Raw genomic sequence first — 22,571 nt, 5'->3', positions numbered from 1 at the left:
GCTTAAAGCTTTTCATCAATATGATTTATAAGTTTAAAAAGTCTCAAATCTTCAACTGTACATCACTTTACAGATCTTGGTTCATAACTATTTATCTTGGTCTGAAGCTTCAATATTCAATGATTACCTATAATAACAATTACTTAGTCATAAGTGTAGTTAATTAAATATAAAAATTATTATTTATACATTACTACAAATCTCTTAAAAAGACCAAGTTTTGAGAGAGAAAGAACAAGAAATTGCTTAGAAAATTGCACAGAGCCTCAAGAATCTCATAATCAGTCAAAGCAGGTACAACAAAAAACAGTTTTAAACATTCATTTTAGCCCTAAGAGTGCTTAAAATACAATGCTTTCAGAATGAATAACTAATGATTGGCAAAATTAGATTAAAACTACATTAAGTCCCAAGGCCCCAATATGTATAAGAAATCTTTGGAAGAGTTTTGAAGGAGCATAAATGTTGCAAATAAAAGTAAAAACAAGTACATAAGCAACATGTTTTTAACTCTCACGTCACTGCTGTGCTTTTGGTGCCAGCTGAATTCTTCTACCTCTTCTTTCTCCCTTTGATTAGAAATCCCGGTCTACATCGAGAGTCAACATCAAACTGGCAGATCATATGAGAAACAGAAGTGAATGGAGAATAATATTCTCTTTAGAGATTAAGCATTATTTACACACTGAGAAGTGATTGACTTGATAGACATTAGACCCCTCCTCCCTCCACACCTTTTCCAGAATAGCCTAGCTTCATTTTTATTGCAATGCTCTCATCCCCGAGAACTACCCCCATGTAATCAGTGACCTCTCTGGCCCTTTTCCTCTCGGATAGAGTTCCCCACTTCTGTGATATGGGCAAGTCTAGCCAAGGGCTGCACCACTTCTGAAGATTACCAAACCCGGCATTTCTTTTCTGGATTCATGTATGAGTTCTTGCGGCAGTGAAAGGCTTCTGAAAACTCAGGAGAGTTCTGCAAAGTCCCAATAATCCTGTGAAACAAACAAAGTCACCATCAGCATGTGATACTCACGTGCATGCCATGCAGGAGCTCTACAGAATTTTTTACGTAGGCCAAGTGAGTGCGTTTGGAACTTCCAGTTTAAAAGGAAATTAAAAACAAAAAAACAAAAAAACACAAAAAGCTGGTAGAATGAGCTCATTCCTTCTCATTAACAGAATTTTTAATGGAGTGGTAGCAAACTACAGGTAGCAAAGCACAGCTTTTGAACAGAGGCTGCATGGTTCGAATCCTGGTTATGAGTTGTATTTATTTAGCCTCTATGCCTCAGTTTCTTTTTCTGTAAAATGTGTATAATAATATTACCTGCATCTTCAGCTTGGTATGGGGAGCTAATTTATAAACACTCTATATGTGCTAAGATAAGTGAATAAATCATATGTGGAATTGCAGTTATTTTAAGAAGAATTTGGCCAAAGAACATAATTATGATTTCTTACTATATCTTGAAAGGCCTCACACAATAATAGACTTTAAGTAGATGTTTGTTGATTTAATAGGGAAGATAATTTTCTTTTTTCCCAAAAGAACCCCACAGATATCAGAAACTGGATTCAGCCTGAATAACTGGAAAGGGTTGGTAAAATGCCAATTTCCTCTTTATCTCTGACCCCAATGGGCAAAAACAACACTGTCCAACCCACTACTGGCACCAAGCAGCATTTGAGAGACAGGCAGGTCAGAACAATGATGCAGAGGTGATGTTTTTCCATCAACCCTGAACCAGCTCCTTCCCTTCTCTTCCCACTGGGCCCCTCCCACCTCAGCCACCTAGGGCTGGGGGCAGGGGGCTTAAGCAGACGGGAGTGGTGGGAAGACTAGGAGTACGTTCTAACTTACTGAGATCTCCCTACATGGCAGATGTGCAAACGTGCATACGTCCTAGCATTTCTCTCCCCTCTAACCCATTCTCCACACAGCAGTCAGGGTGATCTTTAAAACTGAAATCAAGTTCCATAATTCTCTTACTTAAAACCTTCCAGGAGCTTGAGGGAAATTCAGACTCCTCCCCAATGTCTCCAACATGCTGATGGCTCCAGCCTACCTTCCAGGCCTCCTCACAGTCTGTTTTTCTTCCTGTTCCCCATTAGGCCCAGATTGCACAGATCCACTTTCCATTATGCAAACTGGCCAAGCTCTCTCCCGCTTCCAGCCCTGCTGTTCTTGCCGACCCTGCTCCCTGCAAAGTTACTCCCCAGTGGCTACACGGCGAAATCCTTCTCAGCCTTATGCCCCTGCTTCAATACACCATCTTCGAGGCCTTCTTGGAATACTGTCCACGTGAGGCCCTCCCACCTGCACTAGCCCTGTCGCAGCACTTACCACCATGTGCAAGGATTTGTTCTCCTCGACTTCCCAACAAACTCTCTACACTGTAATCTCTATAAGGACAAATTATTGTGTATACCTTGCTCCCTGCTGCACCACCAAAGCCGAGCACAGTGCTTTGCTTATTGCAGGACTCCAGAAATAATGAATGAACCCATTACCTGGCCATGGTGATTACATGCAGAAGGTAGCAGGACATTATGAAGAAAAACACAGCTTAGTGTTTTTGGTTTTTTCGCTACAATGGACCAACTAGAGAGAAAGAAAGCATTTCGCTTACCTATTCCATTCCACATCAAATTTTTAAAAGTCCTACTTCCTAACATGTCACCCATCACCACATCAGCTATTTCTCAAACTCTCCTATCCTTCAGGGAGGATGTAAACTTTTTTGGTTGTATATTTTCGAGGACTGCTAGAGGAGTCTTAAAGATTGAAAGGAACCTTCCTGGTATGAAAGGGGAGGGTTGACGTTGGGGAGGGTAGAGCAGATGAATTTACATTTAATCCGTCCACTTGCTGGAGAGGGAGAAGACTGGCCTCCCCAAGCCTGAAGAGGGGCCCAGTAATGGCAGGTTGGGTGAATGACAAGGACATGTCTGTCACTCTGAGCAGGACCCTGAGAGGCCCTCTGATAGAATGTCACATGGCTGTCAGGGAGGCTGAACATCCAGAGTGGTGGTTCCTGCTGCCCTTGACCATGACCAATGGAAAGAAATGAAGCCACCTGAGTTCAAATAGGGCAATCAGACTGCAAGGATCTCAGCACCCACTGCAGGCTGAAAAAGGAGGATATTCCCTAATTTCTAGGCTCATGAGATGCCTTTGGATTCCAGTATAACCCTAGAAAGGAGTACACTGAAAACGACTAAAAATAAATTTCACACCTCCTAGCTTAGGGTGGGAGCTTAGAGTTTGAATTAATTTGATTAATAATGATGATGATTCTTATAATAATAATAATAATAATGTCATTTCTTACACCTGAAAGTTTGAACAAATTCACTTGATACATGGTCAAAGTGATCATATATATAAGAATAGAAAGATTTTAGACATCAGGGATTTATATTAGCACTTAGTGTTTAAGATTCCAGGCTCAGAGATTCTGAGTTAGGAGCTTTGATTCATTTAATCTGATCCTCTTCATACATTAGGAAGCCCTAAACACTGGCTGACGGACAGTATCCTGGTGGTCTAACTGTTCCTCTAACTGAGGAACAGGCTCCCTGATGGACAGGGTAAGCATTTGAGGGTCACTGGCTGGAAGAGCTGCTCTTTTGTTTTTATTTTATTAACATTTTTCAAGGAATTGTTGTCTTAGATATCACCATATGGGGAGAAGTACATCAGTAAAAAAGTCCAAACCAAGACTTAAGCCTACATTTCTCTTAAAAATATTAAAGAAATTAAAAAAACAACACAAAACAAACAAAAAACCACATTAATACGAGAAAGTCTTTGCAAGATACCACTGGGATTTGGCCATGCAGCAACACCCAAAGTAATGCAAATTCAGCCCTCTATTTCCATTCCAGCTCCTCTCTTTCCACCCAAAAACATCAATTTAGATAATATGATCCTAAATAATTAGGTCAGCAATGTACCAGGGCTTCACTTACTTTCCTAGGACTCTAATTAGTGTTTGGTTGTTTATAACATCAAATCTTTGGATGGATGACATAAATAATCTATTTCAAAAAGTGGATGCACTATTAATTAAAATGAATCCCTTCTCTAAGAGTGGGATCATATCTCATTAACACTTTTACATGAATTTCATGCTATATGAAAACTATGTTGTTTTTGTGTTTGTGTTTATAATAACAGAAGATAATAAAGGAAGGCTTTATTGATTATTTCCTAAAGTAAGTTACTTGAAACTTTTATTTTATTATATAGAATATATACTGCTGCTGTTTTATCATACTACTGCTGTTTATTCCCATGGCAAATAACCACTTATATTGAAAATATCTAAGGACGTGGAGTTGAACATCATGTAACCAAGAATGAACTTTATATCCTACCACATATCTGACTATTCCTGCTTGAAATTAACTGTTTTTTTTAAATTAACAAATAAACTTTTTACAATTAATGAGTACTCTGACAATCTTTTGCTACTTCTTTTAAACAAACAACTGGGCTACAAGATTAACTACCTTCATTCATGAATAAACTGTCCAATCTTTATCATTAACTGATGTTCATGATTCTTTTAAAATAAGGTCACATTGGTCTACACAGGTCCCATTATAAATTCAAGAAGAAATAAATGCCTGAATAGATTCCCAGGTATGGGCTAAAGATTAATAACTGCTGACAGAATTTCTATAAGGCCCACCAAAATCCACACCATTTACAGAATATCAGAAACCAATGCTAATATTTAAGGTAAATGGAGGAAGCACCAGTATTTCAGAGGGTTTAGCTTAGGCATGCTAAATCATAGAATAATAAGGAACACAATTAGCCATATTACTTAAAAGTGTCTAAATATAATACTAGAAAGAATATTTTTTAGAAGTATTAGATATTAAGCTGTGGAAAACATCTCTAGCATTATTAGTGGCGCAGGTTCTATGAAGTGCCCTTTATTCTGACTGGAAGATGATCTCAAGCAATAAAAGTATCTACATTAGCACCATTACTATTTAGGTAGCAGACATTGACATTATTTTGTGTATTTGGACTTATTTTAAAAAAATTATCAGACCCTATATCTTATACAGAAATATTATATCTGAATAACTTTAGAAACACATTTATGTAGGAAATATAGTAACAACCATTCCCTGAAGTGACTGTAGACAGCTAACAAAAACTGGATTTCCAAAATGAAGCCATTTAAATCTCTAGAATATCAGAGGGAAATGTTTCTGCTTTAAATACTAAAGTCTTAGAAGTTTATTTTAAAGCACATAAGACTTTAGTTAGGAAGAATAAAATAATTATAGCTTAGCCCTATTATAGATTTATATGGTTTTATAGATTCTTTATAGTTATACTTTGCCTTTTGCTTTTGATACTGTGGTTATTTAAGCATAAGTTTACAAAATCTCCCTTCATTTCAGAAATGTTTCTATAGAAACCACCATGCATAATTTTTCAATAGCAACTCAATGTCTATTAGTTTTTAAGGTTCTTTAAAAAGATGTTTTACTTTGTACAGCCAGGAAGTAGCCTGTTTCCAAAACTAAATGTGACCTCAACCTTTTGCCAAGGAAATCCCTTCACCTCCAGAGAAAATAATAATTTCCTTGACAAAATGCTGGCATTCCATCTACCCCTTTAAAAAAAATCAACACATACTTCTCTTATTATGAATGAAAAAGAGTCAAAGAGGCATCTTTTGGAGCAGAACAAAGAAAATAAGTTACAAATAATTTTACATATTTATAATAAAATACTATTTTCAGTTTAAAATTAGAGGTAGAAAACAATTACATATTTACCAACATGATCACTTAACCAGTGATCAGTTACTGATATTTTGAACTACGCAGACATAAGAAATGAGAAAAAAAAAAAGCCCTTGACTGTCAGCTAATACGGAATGTTGCAAAATCCATATACTTTATTCATAGGAATTCTCATTCTGTTCATCTCTCTATCTCACATAAAAGTAATTCAAGTACTAATTTTCAAACACACATGTAATAAGCACTTCATGTACATTAACATTAAGCCTCCTAGCAACTCTCATGATAATTTAATCCTCATTTTATATATCAATTGAGACCCAGAGGTTAAGGAATAGCTCATAAATGGCAGAGCCATGGATGGAATTCAAGGATTTCTTACTTCAAAGCTTGCATTCATGTTTTACTGTAAAGTGTAAGGATATGTTTTCTGAGTTAACTGGAATGGAGGAATGGGACAGCTGAAGGCAGGCAATATCATAACAAGAAAGAGAACTAGAGAAGAGACAAACCAATAGAAAAACTCTAATAAAAAACTAAACTAAAAAGTCAAAAAAATCACCATTAATGGCTCTGTAGTGTAAGAATAAATAACTCCACATGTTATAGCTCCTGAGGCTTCACTAACCTAATAAACAGTGAAACCATAAATAATAGACATAACAAAAGTCTGTGTCATTAGGTTCTCTTTAGGATACTGTGTTAATAAGGCAAGAAGTTAGAAAAGTTATTTTAAACAGAGAAATTTTAATCTACCGGTTAAGATAAAAAATGTTAATACTCAAGAGACAAATGTTAGCTGTCAAAAAATTAACGTGCCACCTCTTGTTCTCTGAGAATGCCAGATGTACAAGGTACTATATTAATATTACTTAAATTCACCTAGGCTTTTTATGGATATATATGCTTTGATTCATGAGGATATGTAGGACAGAGCTTTGACAAATTAGATTGTTATGATCATTTGTGTGAGTTTAAATATACTCTGTCATCCTCAGATTGTTAGACCTTAGTTTCTGAAGACTTCAGTAGGAAAAAGACAACTTAAAAAAATTAAAGCTATTGAATCACTACTGTGCACCTGGAATTAACATGGTGTTGTACATCAATTATACTCAAAACCAAACAAACAAATACACTGAGAGGAAAACCGATTCACGGTTAGCGGAGGTGGGAGGTGGGGAGGAGAGGAATTGGATGAAGGTAGTCAAAAGGTACAAACTTCCAGTTATAAGATAAATAAGTACTAGGGATGTGATGTACAACACGATAGATATAATTAACCCTGCTTTATGTTATATGTGACAGTTAAGAGAGTAAAACCTAAGAGTTCTCATTACAAGGAAAAAAAAATTTTTTTCATTTAATTTTGTATCTATATGAGATGATGGATGTTCAATAAAGGTATTATGGTAATCACTTCATGATGCATGCAAGTCAAACCATTATGCTGTACATCTTAAACTTATACAGTGCTGTATGTTAATTATGTCTCAGTAAAACTGGAAGAAAAATTTTAAAAGTAAAATAAAAAAAAAACAGAAAACAAACCTGAAAGTTACAAAACCATAATAAGAATTGATCCAGGGACTTTTGTTGTTCATTACCTAAAAAAAACCTAATTTGTATATCCTAGCAGTATATATATAACAGGCATACAATAATCCATTGTTGAGTGAATGAATTTTGAAAAACCTGTGACGGCAAATACTAAGTGATGACGATGACAATGCTGACACTCGAACAAACTGAGTACATTCTTTAATTTTAAATGTGCTGTTTTGTTGTTTCACAATTGAATGAGTTTTCCTGCCAGGAATGAATGATCTGGGCAGTACGTTCATGTCTATTTTAGGAAGAGCTTTTAAAATTAGCCCATTAGTTTTCTTTTGCTCTCAAACTGTTTTCCAACAAACCTACAAAAATTTTAATTTGTTTTTCATACGTTCATGCCTGAGAGGTGCGGCTGCTGGTCAGCACATTGGTGAGGAAGAGTTTGGCACCTGGGGAAGAAGTCGGAATTAGGAACTCAGTCCTAACATAGACACATAGGGATCCAGAATTTGACATTCAAATGCTGGTTGGTTGATTCTCTTTCAATCCAGGGTTCTCTTAGGTTTTCTGACTTGGGAAGGACTGTAGATATCTTGTAACTCAACCTTCCGCTCTGCACAGAATTTTTCTCCAGCATCCCTAGCAGGTTGTTCTCTGACCTCTGCTTCATGGTACTCTTTCCTGGAACTTTGGGGATAACTCTACTCCACATTGGGACCTCTAATTACTAGAAAGTTTCCCTCTGTGGTGAATGGAAATCCTTCTTTGGAACAGCTACTCATTGGTTCTAGGCCTAAATAAGCCTTTTGCAGCCTCTTAGAAATGTCTCTGCTAGCTTTAAATAGAGCCACTGTTCTGAGGTGACATCTTTGTTGGAATTCATCAAGCACTGGGCCTGGGTCACATACATTCTGAGGATAAGAGCAGTCAAGGCTATGCTTGTGTAAACATGACATTTATCCTAATGTGTTCTGTTAATCCTTTCTGAGACCTTCAAAAAGAAAACAACAACAAAAAAAGGGTAGAAGAAAAGCACTGGATTTACAAATTTTATAGAATCAGAGTTAGAAAAAAACCTCCAAATTTGAAATACTAGAGCCAGTATTGGAGTACCTTGACAGCTATTCATAACCACGCACCTGAAATTGCCTGGACTGTGCACATCTGTTTTAATGGAGTTGACTGCATACTCTGGCCTGTAGGTCCCACACCATACCTAGGGATAGAAATAGAAAAAAGAAAGATGTGTACTTAGGTTTCGTTAAGGATTATTTGCTTGCGCAGTCTGGAGGAAAAGCAAACTTCCCATTGCAAAAATTAAATTGGAATTTTGCATTCCTCAACCAATTACTCTTCCAATAATGTTCAATAATAGGCAACCAGAACACAATTATCATTAATATGGTCTGACAGTCTGTTACACACAGTGAAAGTCAGTCAATCAAATGCCCTGCCACAATTGATTAAAACAAGAAAACTCAGCATGCAATATCTAACTTACTATGATATTATAACTCAAAATGATTTTCATATCTATCAATCAAGAAAGATACAATACCTGGGCAAAATTCAAGAAGAACAGTTGTTTGTGATTTAGGTCAAGTCCAGGAAGTAATTTCTCTTCACCATGCTTTTTAACATAATTTTGATAGGCCTAGGCAGTTAATGAAATAGAAACATGATGTTTATAATTTCTAAATTTATATATAAATTTATGCAAAGATCATGTATCCAAGTAATTAACCTTTTATATCATAATCACCATAATAATATATTTAGTTATGGCAACCTACAAGTATCTAATGGATTAGAAAGAAAACTAGAATTTACTTACAGATGCTCTGACAAGAACAAGATTAATGATTAACAGATGAAAAAAGACTAGTGTATGTCAGATGACCAACAAATGTTAGCTGAATGAATGGATGACTTAAATAAGTGATAAAAAACTTATCTAAATGTTGTTCTATAGATGGGTAAGTCTAGCCAGTTGGAAGAAAAGATTGCCAAGGGAGTCTGAAATTGCTGTCCTTGGCTTGGTTACTATTCTCAGCAAAAGAGACTCACACCAGACTTCATTTGAGTGATTCCTGACAGAAGTCAAGGGAGTCTCGTAAGTGCCCTTAGAGGCCTAGCATCCTATGATTCTAAGAATAAGGATGAGCAATTATTATAACCCCCTGAAGACAGAGAAAAATAGACTGAACCTCAGCCACATTAGGAAGAAGGAATTTAGATTACTTGAATGTCAGGAAATGTTCTTATTCCTTAAGGATTTATAGACACTACTGAAAAATGCAGTTTTCCTCTACTAAATATAAGTACTTCTAAAGGGATTGACAACAAACTTTCTGAGATGTGTTAGTTTCAATTTAACACAAAGAAAGATGATAATTAAATACACAGAAGATATATTTCATTTCTTCTTACTTGCCATCAACATAGATTTATTGAGTCTCTAATGTGCAAAGATGCCAGGGATATGGGAAAGACTTCAGCCTGCTCCTCTTAGGGAGCTCACAATCTAGCAGGGAGCATTACAAGTCAAGATTTCATGTATAACTGCATATTTGCACAACTGTAATTTGCTTCATTATTATAAATCTGTACTTGTTCTACATGAGGATCTCCATGGAACTACCCTCAACCCAGCCTTTGGCTGAATTTTTACACCAGTGATTCTCAATCTGGTTGTGTATTAGAATCACCATGGAATATTAAAAGGGCCAATGCCTTCTACTTCCAGGCAAGATGGAGTGACAGGGAGACTGAACTTACCCTCCCACTGAAACAACCAAATGAAAGACAAAATATATTAAACAATGCTTTGCATGACACTAAACATCAGGCAAAAAGGAAAGTCATCTCTGGGAGATGGTAAACAAATAAAAGGAGCCCTATGATTGTCACAGCTTATTGACTTGAGCATTTCCAGGATGCAAAATAGAGCAGAAAACCCCACTGGGAACATGGTAGATTCCTTGAGTGGGCGAGGAGAAGGTGCTGAGAAGCCAGGGACACCAAGCACAGGGTATTGAAAAGGAGAAACCTGCAGAGAAAGAGACTCTCAGAGATCAAATGGCCCCTCAAGTATTCAGCTGAGTATGCATGTGAGCAAACTACCCAAGGCTAGGGAAGGAGCCACAGAAAAGGATTAGAGATAAAAATGTCTGGTAGTCACATAAGACAAGAACAAAAGACGTCAAGATTCACACAGTACGGTTTTGCCTTAGCCGTGAAGAATATTATCCCTAGACTGAACCTAACGAGCTGTAAAAGCAAGATCTAAAAAGATCAAGCCATTTCTGAGGAATCTAAGGGCATCCAAGAATAAAGCTCAAGAATATTTAGAGGAAAACAAAAATATCTATCACCAAAAGAAGTAAAATACACAACATCTGGCATCCAGTAAAAAAATTTCCAAGTATTCAAAGAAGCAGTAATCCATCGTTTCCCAGGGCTTGGCTGGGACTCATTCTTTTGGAAACTTTGCAGCCAGATTAATCTCCCAAGCCTCACACTTTGATCATCCAGGGTCACTGCCAAGTCACAGGCCCCACCAGTCATCTCTCCCGCATTGTTCTGATAGTCCCTCCTTCCCTCCAACCCAAACATCTCTATGGTGAACAAATAACCCTACATCCTCATCTACTCCAATGGATATTCCATTCATTTTTATCTCAGTAGCCTGATTCTGTCCCACAGACATCTTGTCCCTGGTACCCTCTCAAGGAGACTCTGCTTTTTCTCCCACATGTGGGCTACCTCAGGGTTGGCAACACAACTCAAAATCATGCTCACTTCTTGCTGCTTCCAAGACCATTATTCCTCTACTCTTTTGTGAAAACCCTTGCTTTTTCTTGTGCATATAGTATCCACTGGACCATCTTTAATCGTTGTTCAGATTATCAAATAATGGCATCTTTTATGGAGGGTTTGAAGCTGGATCTCCAGCACCAAGAATAGTACCAAACACACAGTAAAGCCCTCAGAAAGTATCAATGAACGCAAGCATGAATGGAAGCCTAGAGGAGATTCTAAGGGATGCTCCAAAAATATACTCCTCTGAGTCTAACGGTTTGGACCATGACAAGGCCACATGCTGAAGCCATATCACTTCAGTCCTTCACTATCATTGTCACTGGACTGTGGTTTATGTTGATTATCGTTCCCAAATACTGCTTCACCTGCCATGAAACTGAGGGTTCTGCTTGGTACATCAATCAATGACTCTGAAATAAACCTTTTTATAGACTGTCTTTTCTTTATTTAAAAATTTATTTATTTATTTATTTATTGGCTGTGTTGGGTCTTCGCTGTTGCACGTGGGCTTTCTCTAGCTGTGGAGAACAGGGGCTACTCTTCGTTGCGGTGCGTGGGTTTCTCATTGCGGTGGCATCTCTTGTTGTGGATCTCAGGCTCTAGGCCTGCAGGCTTTAGTAGTTGTGGCACGTGGGCTTAGTTGCTCCTTGGCATGTGGGATCTTCTGGGACCAGGGCTTGAACCCATGTCCCCTGCATTGGCAGGCGGATTCTTAATCACTGCGCCACCAGGGAAGCCCTGATAGACTATCTTTTCTAAAAAAACTATTTCAAAGATTATTTCTTAGAAAGATGTTGCCTCCTTTGTGGAACGTGCATATCTCCTCAATTCTGCCATTATCATATTCTGTGTTTCCTTCTCCCCTTGGCTTCTTCGAAACTTAGCGACTGGCATTCAGCTCAATTATATCAACTGTACTGCCCCTTCCAGTTAGCATATTTACAATCCCCTTTCTCCTTGTGAACTTTTCATTTTCTATTCATCATTTATTGCTTACATTATATGTCTTTTGAAAAAGGCTTTAAATGAATGATTAAATATGATCAATATACATTCCAACTACTAAAATGGAAAGAAAATATTATTACTCACTCTGTATGCTTGGCCAATACCACCATTATCAGCAATGTTTTCTCCCAGTGTATTAATTCCATTCAGCTGTTAAAAAAAAAAGACACTTAAAGACCCTTAACTATGTTTACATTTTTAAGAAAGCATCATTTAAGATTGAATATAACTTTTCAAGGGAATGCTGATGACATACATGCTGTCCACCTGCTAGGTCCCAGGAGAAGTTTCCATACTGGTACACCATGCATTGGGATTGGTCTTTAAAATTATTTGCAGACTGTTGAGTCCACCAGTCAACGAGGTCTCCATCCTTGTTAAAATTTCTGCCTGAAATATATTTAAGTAAAATGGGAACTCATTATACCAATAATTGCAATAAGATATCTTTCATCCAAAATACAATGACTGAAATACCAGTGTGTGAGAACATTAAATTGGACAGATGATGAGATAAACTGTTCTGCTTTCTCATCCAGAGTTGATGAAACCTGGGCTCTTGAGGCTCTCTTTGTTGATATGCCTTAGTATTAATCCAGATATTTCACTTATTTAGCTCTTGATGTCTCGACCAAGGCCCCCAGAAACACTCCTGAAATCATGACTTGTTTCTGTTGGGTGGTTTTCAGCTGAAGCAAGTCTGTTCAATTTGATGTTTTGAGATTTAAAAGAGGCCAGTATTTTACTCCAGCATTCATTTCATATCCCAAACCCTTCATTAAATATCGCAGACTCATAGTTTCACTGTACTTCAAGCACAAAGAAAGAGTTGCCTTTTCTCCTGGAACTTTCTTGCTATTCTTAACTACATTGCTCTTTCCCCTTTTTGAGCTTTAGCAGCATTTATACACATCGTATGTTTGACACTTGATTTTATCATCTTTTGAACAGTTATCGATGATGCAGTGAATAAGAAAAGGGCTATAAAGACAAGCTACCTGAACTCACATCCTGGTTCCAATTCCCAGTTTTGTAACTTTGAGCAAGTCTTATGTGCGTCTATATTTTCTGTTTAAAAAAGGGAAATAGTATTAATAACTACTTGTGAAGTTTGTTGTATAGTTTAACTGATTTAACAGACGCTTAGTAAGTCCTTCCTGTCTCCTCTTCTCCCTCTGACTGTCTAAATTTGGATGAAGGCTTATTTATTTTCTCTCTACTCTTCTCTTCTTACTTTCTCTCCACTTGTAAATAGATTTTTGCAATAGCTTAAACTATTACTTTATATATCTCACGTCCTTACTTCTGTTCCTCTCAAATTTCATTGAAACTCTGAATCTATTTTGCATTTGGGGCAGCATATAAACATTTAATTGACTACTGTTTGCAAGGCCCTGAACTAGGTAGTAGGTGTAAGATGCAACAAAAACAAAGTCTTTGATCACAAACAGTTTCAAAGTCCTGTGGGCATCTTAGTTTCTGAATTTACATGTGATTTTAAGACATGGACTCTGCCCTGTAAAAGTCTGGAGAGATAAGACATAAGCAATCATGAAATAAGACCAAACACCATCATTGGTGTTGATAAACATCACAATGTTTTCTCAGTGTGAATATTTGTTTTATTCTGTCAGAGTAAAAAGCACACATTCCTAACCTCACTATTAGAAAATTCTAATCTCTTAAGCAACAATTTAAAAGGAACACTAAAAGTGTGATGACTATTAGGCCAATGACACACTGATGAATAAATGTGTTTCTGTATTGATAAATTGTAATAACTCTTAATCAGGTTTACTAAGGTATATCTCAGCCAAAGAAAAGCATCAATTGCACTTTACCATTGTCATCAAAGCCATGGGTGATTTCGTGTCCTATGACCATGCCGATGCCCCCATAGTTCAATGAATTAGACTGCTGGGCACTGAAGAAGGGGGGCTGCAGAATGCCAGCTGGGAAGACTATGAGGAAAGAAGACAGTTAAAGACTACTTGTAGTTTTATTCTGTGAAGATAGGCCTGCGGTTGGCTTCTTGCCTGCTAAGCTGTTTTCCAGTGTGTCAGTTTCACTTAATTGTATACAGAAATCTGTGATAGAAACAAACACGGGTCTTTTATTGTTGATGACAGTAAAGAGTTCATTCCAGAGTGGCACCATATCTGTGATTTATAATCACAATTGACTTAGTAACATCTATTAAGATTGTTTTCCGATATAAGGAGTTTAGAGCAAGGGAAAATTGTCATCTGCATTCAGAACGTCTTTTCCCCAGTGCAGATATTTGGGAGAAATAGTTACTTAATAACGAAAGTATTACTTTTAATGTGTCTAACATTTTATCCATCTACAACAGCTTAGTAGACAAACAAGGCCACGCATTCAAAAGCATCCCCCAATTACACAACCCTTTTTTATTTTCATCAAGGCACGTATTTATTTATTTATGGTTGTTTGGTCCTTCTTTTTCTTGTCTGTCCCCAAAGCACCTCAAACATTAGCTCTTTGAGAGCAGAGATTCGTTTGTACATACATGTGTGTATTTGTTTGTTTTTGAGTCCATTTGAATTTTCAGTTCATCATCTCCAGTACCTAAAACTGGATGGTGCCTGGAACATAACAGGTGCTCAGGAAATGGGTTGAATAAATGAATAATCAATGATGAATGAATGAATGAGTGAATTTCCTATGGTGTCCTGAAGACTTTGTAAATAAATAAACTAATTTTTATGTCTACCTTGACATCTGTCTTAACTTGCTAACTTTCTACACTTAGATGTCTCACACTATTTAAATTCCATGTATCAAACATCAAGCTCATCATTTTCCCTTCTAAACCATCACTCTGACTTCATTATTTCAGCTAATAGCATGAGAAGGGTCTCAATCACCCAAAGTGAACATTTTTCTATTTATCTTTGATGTCTCCTTTCTTTTACAAAGTCTTATATAATCTTTTTAGGGAAAGATCAGGTCATGCACCTTCTTTCCAGTAGCATCTCTTCTGTTTATCTCCTCCTGTCAGTCCTACTGCCACTTTCTTAGTTCACATTCTCACTCCTTGCCTCAAGAATTAACTTCCTAATCGGTCTTCTTAATTCCAGTCTTACCCCATTACAATGTATCCTAAATCTAATGTATCCTGCCCGCCAATCAAAGTGCTGCTGTGGGCATTATTACCTCCCTGCTAAAGTACCTTGGATGGCTTATCATTGCTCCCTAACTAAATGCAGCATCTTTTTCCTGTCCTTTGTCTCTATGGTCCTCTACTTCTCCACCTCCCCCATGCTCTCCCCCTTCCCTCATAATGTTCATAGTTCAGTGATTTTATCTTTCATGTTCTAAAATTCTAGTATCCACTGAAGCATTATGTTCTGTAATCAAAAAAAAAAAAATCATTAGTATCAACACCTACTATATTCAAAGCCCTGGACCATTGCTATGTGGGATATCAAGAATACAAGAGAAAGGCCCTGACCTTAGCAATTTAAGACCTAATTAATACAGCGTAGCAAATGTTATTTCTTTGTCATTCAGGTGCGGTGATTATGACATAACCTTGCAAGGGTTTCAGGGGTAAATATTAGGTATTTACAGAGGAGACTTTAAAATACACTGGGCAATTTAAGTGCACTCCAGATCTTCAAATAAAATCTGAAAAGTTGCCGTAACATTCAAAATGACAAAATTAAAAATAAAAAAACCCCACAAAACTTTTGTCCTTAGAGAATTTCAATGAACGTTATACCTCACATGCAGCTGCCTGAGCTACCAACAGTGCCAAGAAATTATTTTTAGCTTGAAGTATAAAAATTATGTGCAGCACTTTATTAACTTACAGTGAACACTATCTCCCACACTATGTGCTATGTACTTCGATTAAAATCCATCCATTATATAAAATGCTCTTATTAAATGTGCTATCAAGACTAAACATTAACTGTAAAGATCCTGCTTTAATTATACCCTGATATGCCATTCTTCAGGCAAGTGATAAGATTTTTATGGCTCATATTAAATACTAGTCTTCAAGTTCAACTTTGCAAATTATGATTTCCCCTTTTACTCTATCAGCTAAATGTCTATGATGACAATCTTCCCCATTGGCCTTATCACTGTTACTAGCAGACATCACAACTGTGCATTTTTCATGTTCATGATGGTCAATACGTTAGTTAATTAAATAAGTCATTGGTGCATGAAACAAAAGACTATGTTTCTCCCTGCCCTATTCCCTCATTTCCCTGGTTTATTTATTTATTTTTTTAAGGCTGCAAGCAATTCAATTTTAACAATCTTTGATATAAAGCTCAAAAGTGCAATCAGGTAAAATCAATTTTGGCGGAAAAAAATTAAACGTTGTTTTTATGTTAAATGAAATAATATGTTCGGAAACATTTGCGCTTAATTCTCAAGTTTGAAAATAAGACTCCTAAGAACGAGCAAGACAATTTTAAAAAATTTAATTATGTCAAGGTAGTCATAGATCACCCAGGCTGAATACACTAAATAATGCATAAGTTTTCTAAAATTGAAAAAACATTTTTGTTGTTAATGAAAAAGGAGAATGCAACAGTAGTAAGACTTCCCAAATGACTTGATCATTTCCTTGGACAAGACTTGGAAGTTTAAGATGACTGAATAGTGCCTGAAACTTACAGAGAAACATCTGACAAAACATTCAAGTACAGCTTTCCTAATGGCATGAAAGATTCCTAAAGCTCCATGGAGCAACTACGCAAGGAATAGGAACCAGTGAATTAAACACTTTCAGCATGTCCTCCTGTCCTGGAAGTTGACTTTTTTAAATTTATGTGAAGTGGTGAAGGTGCATAAAAATTGGAATGTAGCCTACATGTGTGAGTTATGACAAAATGTGGTGGGAATTGAATTGAAAAGTAGAAATTATTAATACGAACAACTCCCTATGCAATAATAAAACAAGTTCTTTTTTATTGTAACATAAAAAGACCAATCCCATGAGAAACTGTATGTGACCTAGTTTAGGGTATTTGTGTGAAGGTGGGAGGATCATTTATGAGACATGTTATTCTATACCAATTCTAATTCTGTAATGCATATCATATCAAATTCATTAAGATAGTGTTGCAAAAGTTATGTCTCTACGTATGGATAGACACACAAATATACTTTTAACAAGAAGAAAGATAGAGATCTGGATCTTCAGTTGTTTTTAGTTAAGACAGTCCCCACTTTGGAGATTTAAATGAATTGGCAAGGAGAAAACATACATATGTCAAAGCTTTCTCGTGCATGACACTTTCCCTTTCTCTGAACTGCTGCTATTAGCAGATAAGCATATGAAAAGAGGTTAGCAATTTTTCGGATTTCTTATTTCCACCAGATGAATTTATCTTGAGCATTTTTAAAAGGTCTATCACATATTAAGAATGCTTATCACAGCTAATTCTTGATTATTCAGAGGATAATTGTCTACTTTGTGAAATGTTAGGCCACTTTAACTTCTTTTTCCTTTTGCTGTATGCTTGTTTGGTTTGAGGGTATGAAATTCAAAATGAGAACATTCCCAGGTCTTCTCTGATCAGGGAATCTCTGAGGCAGACCAATTTTGTGCCAGCCTCAGGGATATGGGGTAATTCAGAGGCAAACAAGGTCCATCTTGACCTAAACTAGGTGGACCTGCTCTAGAGAAGGACTGAAAGGATGAAAATGCCCGGATGTTCCCACAGAAAGTCTGTCTGTCTCTTCTTATGGGGATGAATCAGCACCAGGTCTGATAGGATCCTGAGCTGGATTAAAATAAAGCAATATCCCGTAGTCTGCCCTAATGCAGAACTGAAGTCCAGGCTGCCTCACTTTGCCTTGGGATTCCATTAAATGTCAATCATCCTATTCTGTCCAAGTCTAGAATGAACTAGATCTTACACTAACAGAACTAGTAAATATCAAAGAGGTCTTCAAAGTGAAGACTCTCCAGAGATAAAGGCACTTCTAAGAAAAGGTCTGAGTGGTTTCCAGGAACATGTTACAAAAGATAGACTGCATGGGCTCTGAATTGATCATTAAACAGGCTCTGATCTAGGTTTTGGTAATCATTTCACTAGCTGGCAGATGTATTAGTCTAGACTTTGAACTAACTGATTTTAACCCAGTACACATGCCTTACGTATTACCTATTTGTTATATAAAGACAAACTTTTCAGATCATAATTCATTTTCATGTCATGTACTGAAATAAATTCCAGATAGAAAAAGAATTGCTCCCCCAAAATCTATAAAAATACTAAAAGAAAATGTGGATGGCTTCTTAATTTAATACTTCTTAGGTTTAAAAGCAATATGAAAAAGTACCATCAAACTTTATCTTTTCTCTTGATTCCTGACTACACTTAGAAATGAAGGGCTGGACTGAGTACACCTGGAGAAGCTGGCTGTACTGTTTTTTTAGAATACTCCCACTGAAGTACTAAATCAGTTGGTTGCCTTTTTATGTACTAAAAACCCTTGGGAAAAAATGGTTCTATTTATGAGATATTTAAGAGAGAGTTTCAAGAGGTCAAGGTATTCCCAGGAAGAGGAAAAAATATATCTTTGTTATATTAAGCCCTTTCATTATTCATTATATTATCCACTCATGTATTAATTTCTATGTGTATTTTTGTGATATTACTACTAGCGAACATATAAAAAATTTTTCTGATCAAAAATGGTTAAGTAAATACAATTTCATACGGTTTAACCTAGTAAAATTGACTTTTAAACTTTCTGAGCCTCTTGGAGTTTTCCAGAAAAAAAAGATGATACAGGACTATCTCTACCAGTGCCAGTGTACAGAACTGACAGAAAAACTGGATGTCTTAAAATTTGGTTCTTGGAACCTTAAACCACTTAAGATGCTGATGCTTAGAAAGTCCTAAAGTTAATGTAACTTTATGGAGATATAAGAGACTTTAAAAAAGTATTTAGAAATAAAAGTACTTAGAAACAAGATAAACCATTTCGCTATAAATGAGAATATTGTAAAGGAAACAAAACTACTTAATGTAATTTATACTAATTTAAATTTTGCTATTATAGTGAAAAGAGGTACATGGATGCATTTACTTTCAAGGAGGATATTCAATACATCAGTAACTTGGCCTCAGCAGTGCTTTAATAGGGAATATTATAAATTGGTCATGCAAAGCACTACAGCTTGGGAAACAACAGAGAAATATTAAAGAATTATTTACGAATAGACCTTACCTATCTGATTTCTGCCTGAAGAATAAAATGCATTGACTACAGCTGCTCCGCTTATCCACCTATAGAAAACATAAGAACTTGTTACAAATGATACTGCGTTATCTGATTCAATCTGCTCCCCACAATAAAAGCATTATCGCTATTCCTAGATGAATCTTTTTTCTGTTTGAAATATGATCAACAAATTAAAATTAGCTCACTATGTGAGAGAGTTCATTTGAAAGTATTTCCACTTCTTGAAAAATAAGAAAATATCCAGGTCTGCAATCTGTTATTTAATTTGCATAAATTTTTAATGAAGGCATTTCACAGTACAAAATCCATTCTAATGTATCTCTTTGAAAATCGCAATGGATTAAAATTATATTGAAATGTGTTTAGCTCTGTGTTCCTGATACTAGGTAACTATGCCAGCAATTCTGGAGCAGTTGACAGATACCGAAATACAGGTTGTTAAAATTTCAGACTCAAGTATATTTAAAATTTTTTTAATTCATAGTTTACAAAAAGCCTTTTGGGGGACTAAGAGATCCCCTTGGCAGGTAATGGGACTCCTCGTATATTGCCATTTAAAATTACTTTTTAAAAATACGGCATACCAGCTAAGTGAGCAAAGGTATGTTTTTATATAATGACTGTAAAACGAAATTCAGGTGGTTCCTAAGCGGATTTGTCTGTCTCTGTATGCCATGAATTAGACTCTATGTTTAATCTAGAGATTTTATAAAATCCAATTCCTGACTTCAGAAGACTCCAGTTAAGGAGATGATAGAGGCATAAATAACTATAATACAAGACTGAACGAGAAGAAACCCACAACCCAGTGCCCCAGACAATAATTCGAGGGCAGCGCCAGTGTTTCCATGTCTTTCTGCTCAGATGTTATGAAGACTGCACATTAATAATCAGTTAAGTACTCTTGTGCAACAGGAGTAATATTACCATCTTAATGGACTATTACACAGACCCTTATATACACACTGAAAAATGGACACTATTTGACTTCAGATGCCTCCTTAAATGTCAGCACACATGCATACACTTAAGACAATCATATATTATCTAATGGCTCCACTGTAGTTATTCCACTTTTAGGGCAACAATTAGAGTGGCAATTATTATCCTACTCATGGGAGAGTTTACAGTAATTAGTACAATGAGGTTAAATCAGAACTGTTTCCAGATCCTGCTTTGCAAGGTAAGCAGTACAAAGTCAGCTGCCCAAATCAGCATTTTAGCTACAATTTCAGTAACTACTGTGGAATGTCAGATGTGAGTCCTATTTTGATCTCTTAAAAATAACTCAGGGAGAACCACATGTAACAACTATTGATAAATTCTAATTAAGCATGAGTTTTATCTCCAATAACATGACTAAGACATTCATATAAAAGATTTGGGACTTAAAAAAAAATCCAGATAGAATTTCTGTGATTTTTTTCTTTAGGGAATAAAATAAGTTTGAAGATGGGGGGTGTGGGTGGGGGGGAATAGTTGATCAATGTGTCTTCCTTAGTTTGATTTTGTTTTTGTTTCAAATAGAAAAAAATATTTTCAAATAGGGTGGTGTGATAACTCAGTCCTCCCTAATTTCAACACCGCTGAGTCATCAACATTTTAATTTCTTGTAGGTTGATGATTACAAGCATATAATTTAATTTATTTTAATTAAACTCCACTTGCTTCCCACATGCTTTGTGGTGACTCACAACAAAAACGTATATTTGTATACCCAGCTGTGTTAGACTAAACTCCAGAGATCACAAGCTACATAGGACAAGAAGATTTCATTTGTGTGACCCAAAAGACTATAAAAGAAAATATTTGTATAAATAAAACTCATGATCGAGGAAAATTATGTATTAGGAATATGTTTATATATATTCACACAGTTATTACAACTTGAGTATGGTTCAAGGTGGCCTGGCAGGAGGGGCAAAATAGGAAATGTGCTCCTATTACTCCTGAGAAGAAACACTGTTCCTTGCAGTGACTTTAGAAAGGTATTTCTGATGTGTCCTCAACACTTTAATAGTGTAGGAGAACAAAACTTGCCAACCCAAAATGTCTCTTTGGCATGAGGATTATTTTGAGCTGAAAACAAAAAAAGGCCCAAAAGACTCAGGAAGAAATTTTGACCTGCCCCCTAACTGCCTAAAAAAAATTTAGATAGAGGGCCTGTTCTTGGAATAGAGCCACCGCCATGAGCATTTTCAAAGAATATGGATCAGGTGTGGTGGGGGAAACTTAACAGAGCCTAGAGATCAGAGTCCACTCTGTGTCCCACTGTCTCAGCATGACCCAGGGAACAAGTGTTTACCAAACACTTGTTTTTCCATCTTCATGTGAATTGCCTTCCTCTTCTTTGAAGCCCCAAACCAGTATCCCTGACATCCTCTTTTGTCTTTAGCTGAAGATGGTATTTAAGGTGAGGGGTTCAGCCATCTTGGCAAGTTACTCAGTTTTCCTGGGTCTACCATGTATGCATGTTATTAAACTTTATTTGATTTTTCTCCTGTTAATCTGTCTCATCAATTTAATTCTTAGCAGCCAGAAGATCCTAGAAGGGTAGCAGAAAATTTCTTCCTCCCTGATAATAGCAAATATGACAGTAGATTTTATGCATAAACAGCTTATAATTATTAAAATTTCAATTGTTATAAAAATTAATTTAATATATTTCCAGGTCTCATTTGTTCAGTTATAAACTTATGATTTAGTGATAGTATACTCTGCATGGACTTTAATGGGTAATCACAAATAATATGCACATTGTTGGTTCTGGACTCGGACACAATGCTAATAATGAAATACAAAAGGTACCAATACAAAATGTGTTTTTTTTTAATTCATATATTATAGAGGAAAGGAACTAGATACAGGAAACTAATGTTTCAGACATCAACAGATCTCAAAAGTAGAACACAGATGAATGAAGTTTATATTACCCATCTTATCTTTATTGCTTTTCTAAAAATAAATGTCCCATCTTTTGTTTTAGTGATGTTTCTGCTCTTCTGTTACATTACTTGGAGGGGTTTAAGATTGCACTTTGATTAATGTTTGTAACTTTCCAGCAGGGAGGGTTTTACATATTAAAATGTCCACTGTGAATTACACCTTCAAGAAAATAGGTAGCTATTTATGACCACAGAACACTCAAATAAAATTAGAATTATGGTGGT

The 22,571-nt window shown here is 36.1% G+C and overlaps 1 protein-coding gene across 1 annotated transcript in view; it reads right to left on the bottom strand.

Annotated features, from left to right (window-relative positions):
* Positions 1-227: 227 nt before the first annotated feature.
* Positions 228-22,571, bottom strand: part of MME (membrane metalloendopeptidase) — an 88,910-nt gene continuing 66,566 nt past the window's right edge. Inside the window, exons 17-23 of the mRNA XM_057740129.1 lie at positions 19,387-19,445; positions 14,004-14,123; positions 12,419-12,552; positions 12,247-12,312; positions 8,891-8,986; positions 8,472-8,548; positions 228-995 (exon numbers count right to left, since the gene is read on the bottom strand). Of these exons, the coding sequence (XP_057596112.1) occupies positions 896-995; positions 8,472-8,548; positions 8,891-8,986; positions 12,247-12,312; positions 12,419-12,552; positions 14,004-14,123; positions 19,387-19,445 (652 nt within the window). The 3' untranslated portion in view covers positions 228-895. The remainder of the gene's footprint in view (positions 996-8,471; positions 8,549-8,890; positions 8,987-12,246; positions 12,313-12,418; positions 12,553-14,003; positions 14,124-19,386; positions 19,446-22,571) is intronic.

The sequence above is a fragment of the Hippopotamus amphibius genome, chromosome 6, assembly GCF_030028045.1.
Source record: "Hippopotamus amphibius kiboko isolate mHipAmp2 chromosome 6, mHipAmp2.hap2, whole genome shotgun sequence".
NCBI lineage: Eukaryota > Metazoa > Chordata > Mammalia > Artiodactyla > Hippopotamidae > Hippopotamus > Hippopotamus amphibius.
Note: the sequence above shows the minus strand (reverse complement) of the source record. Positions and strands in the feature narration are given on the sequence as shown.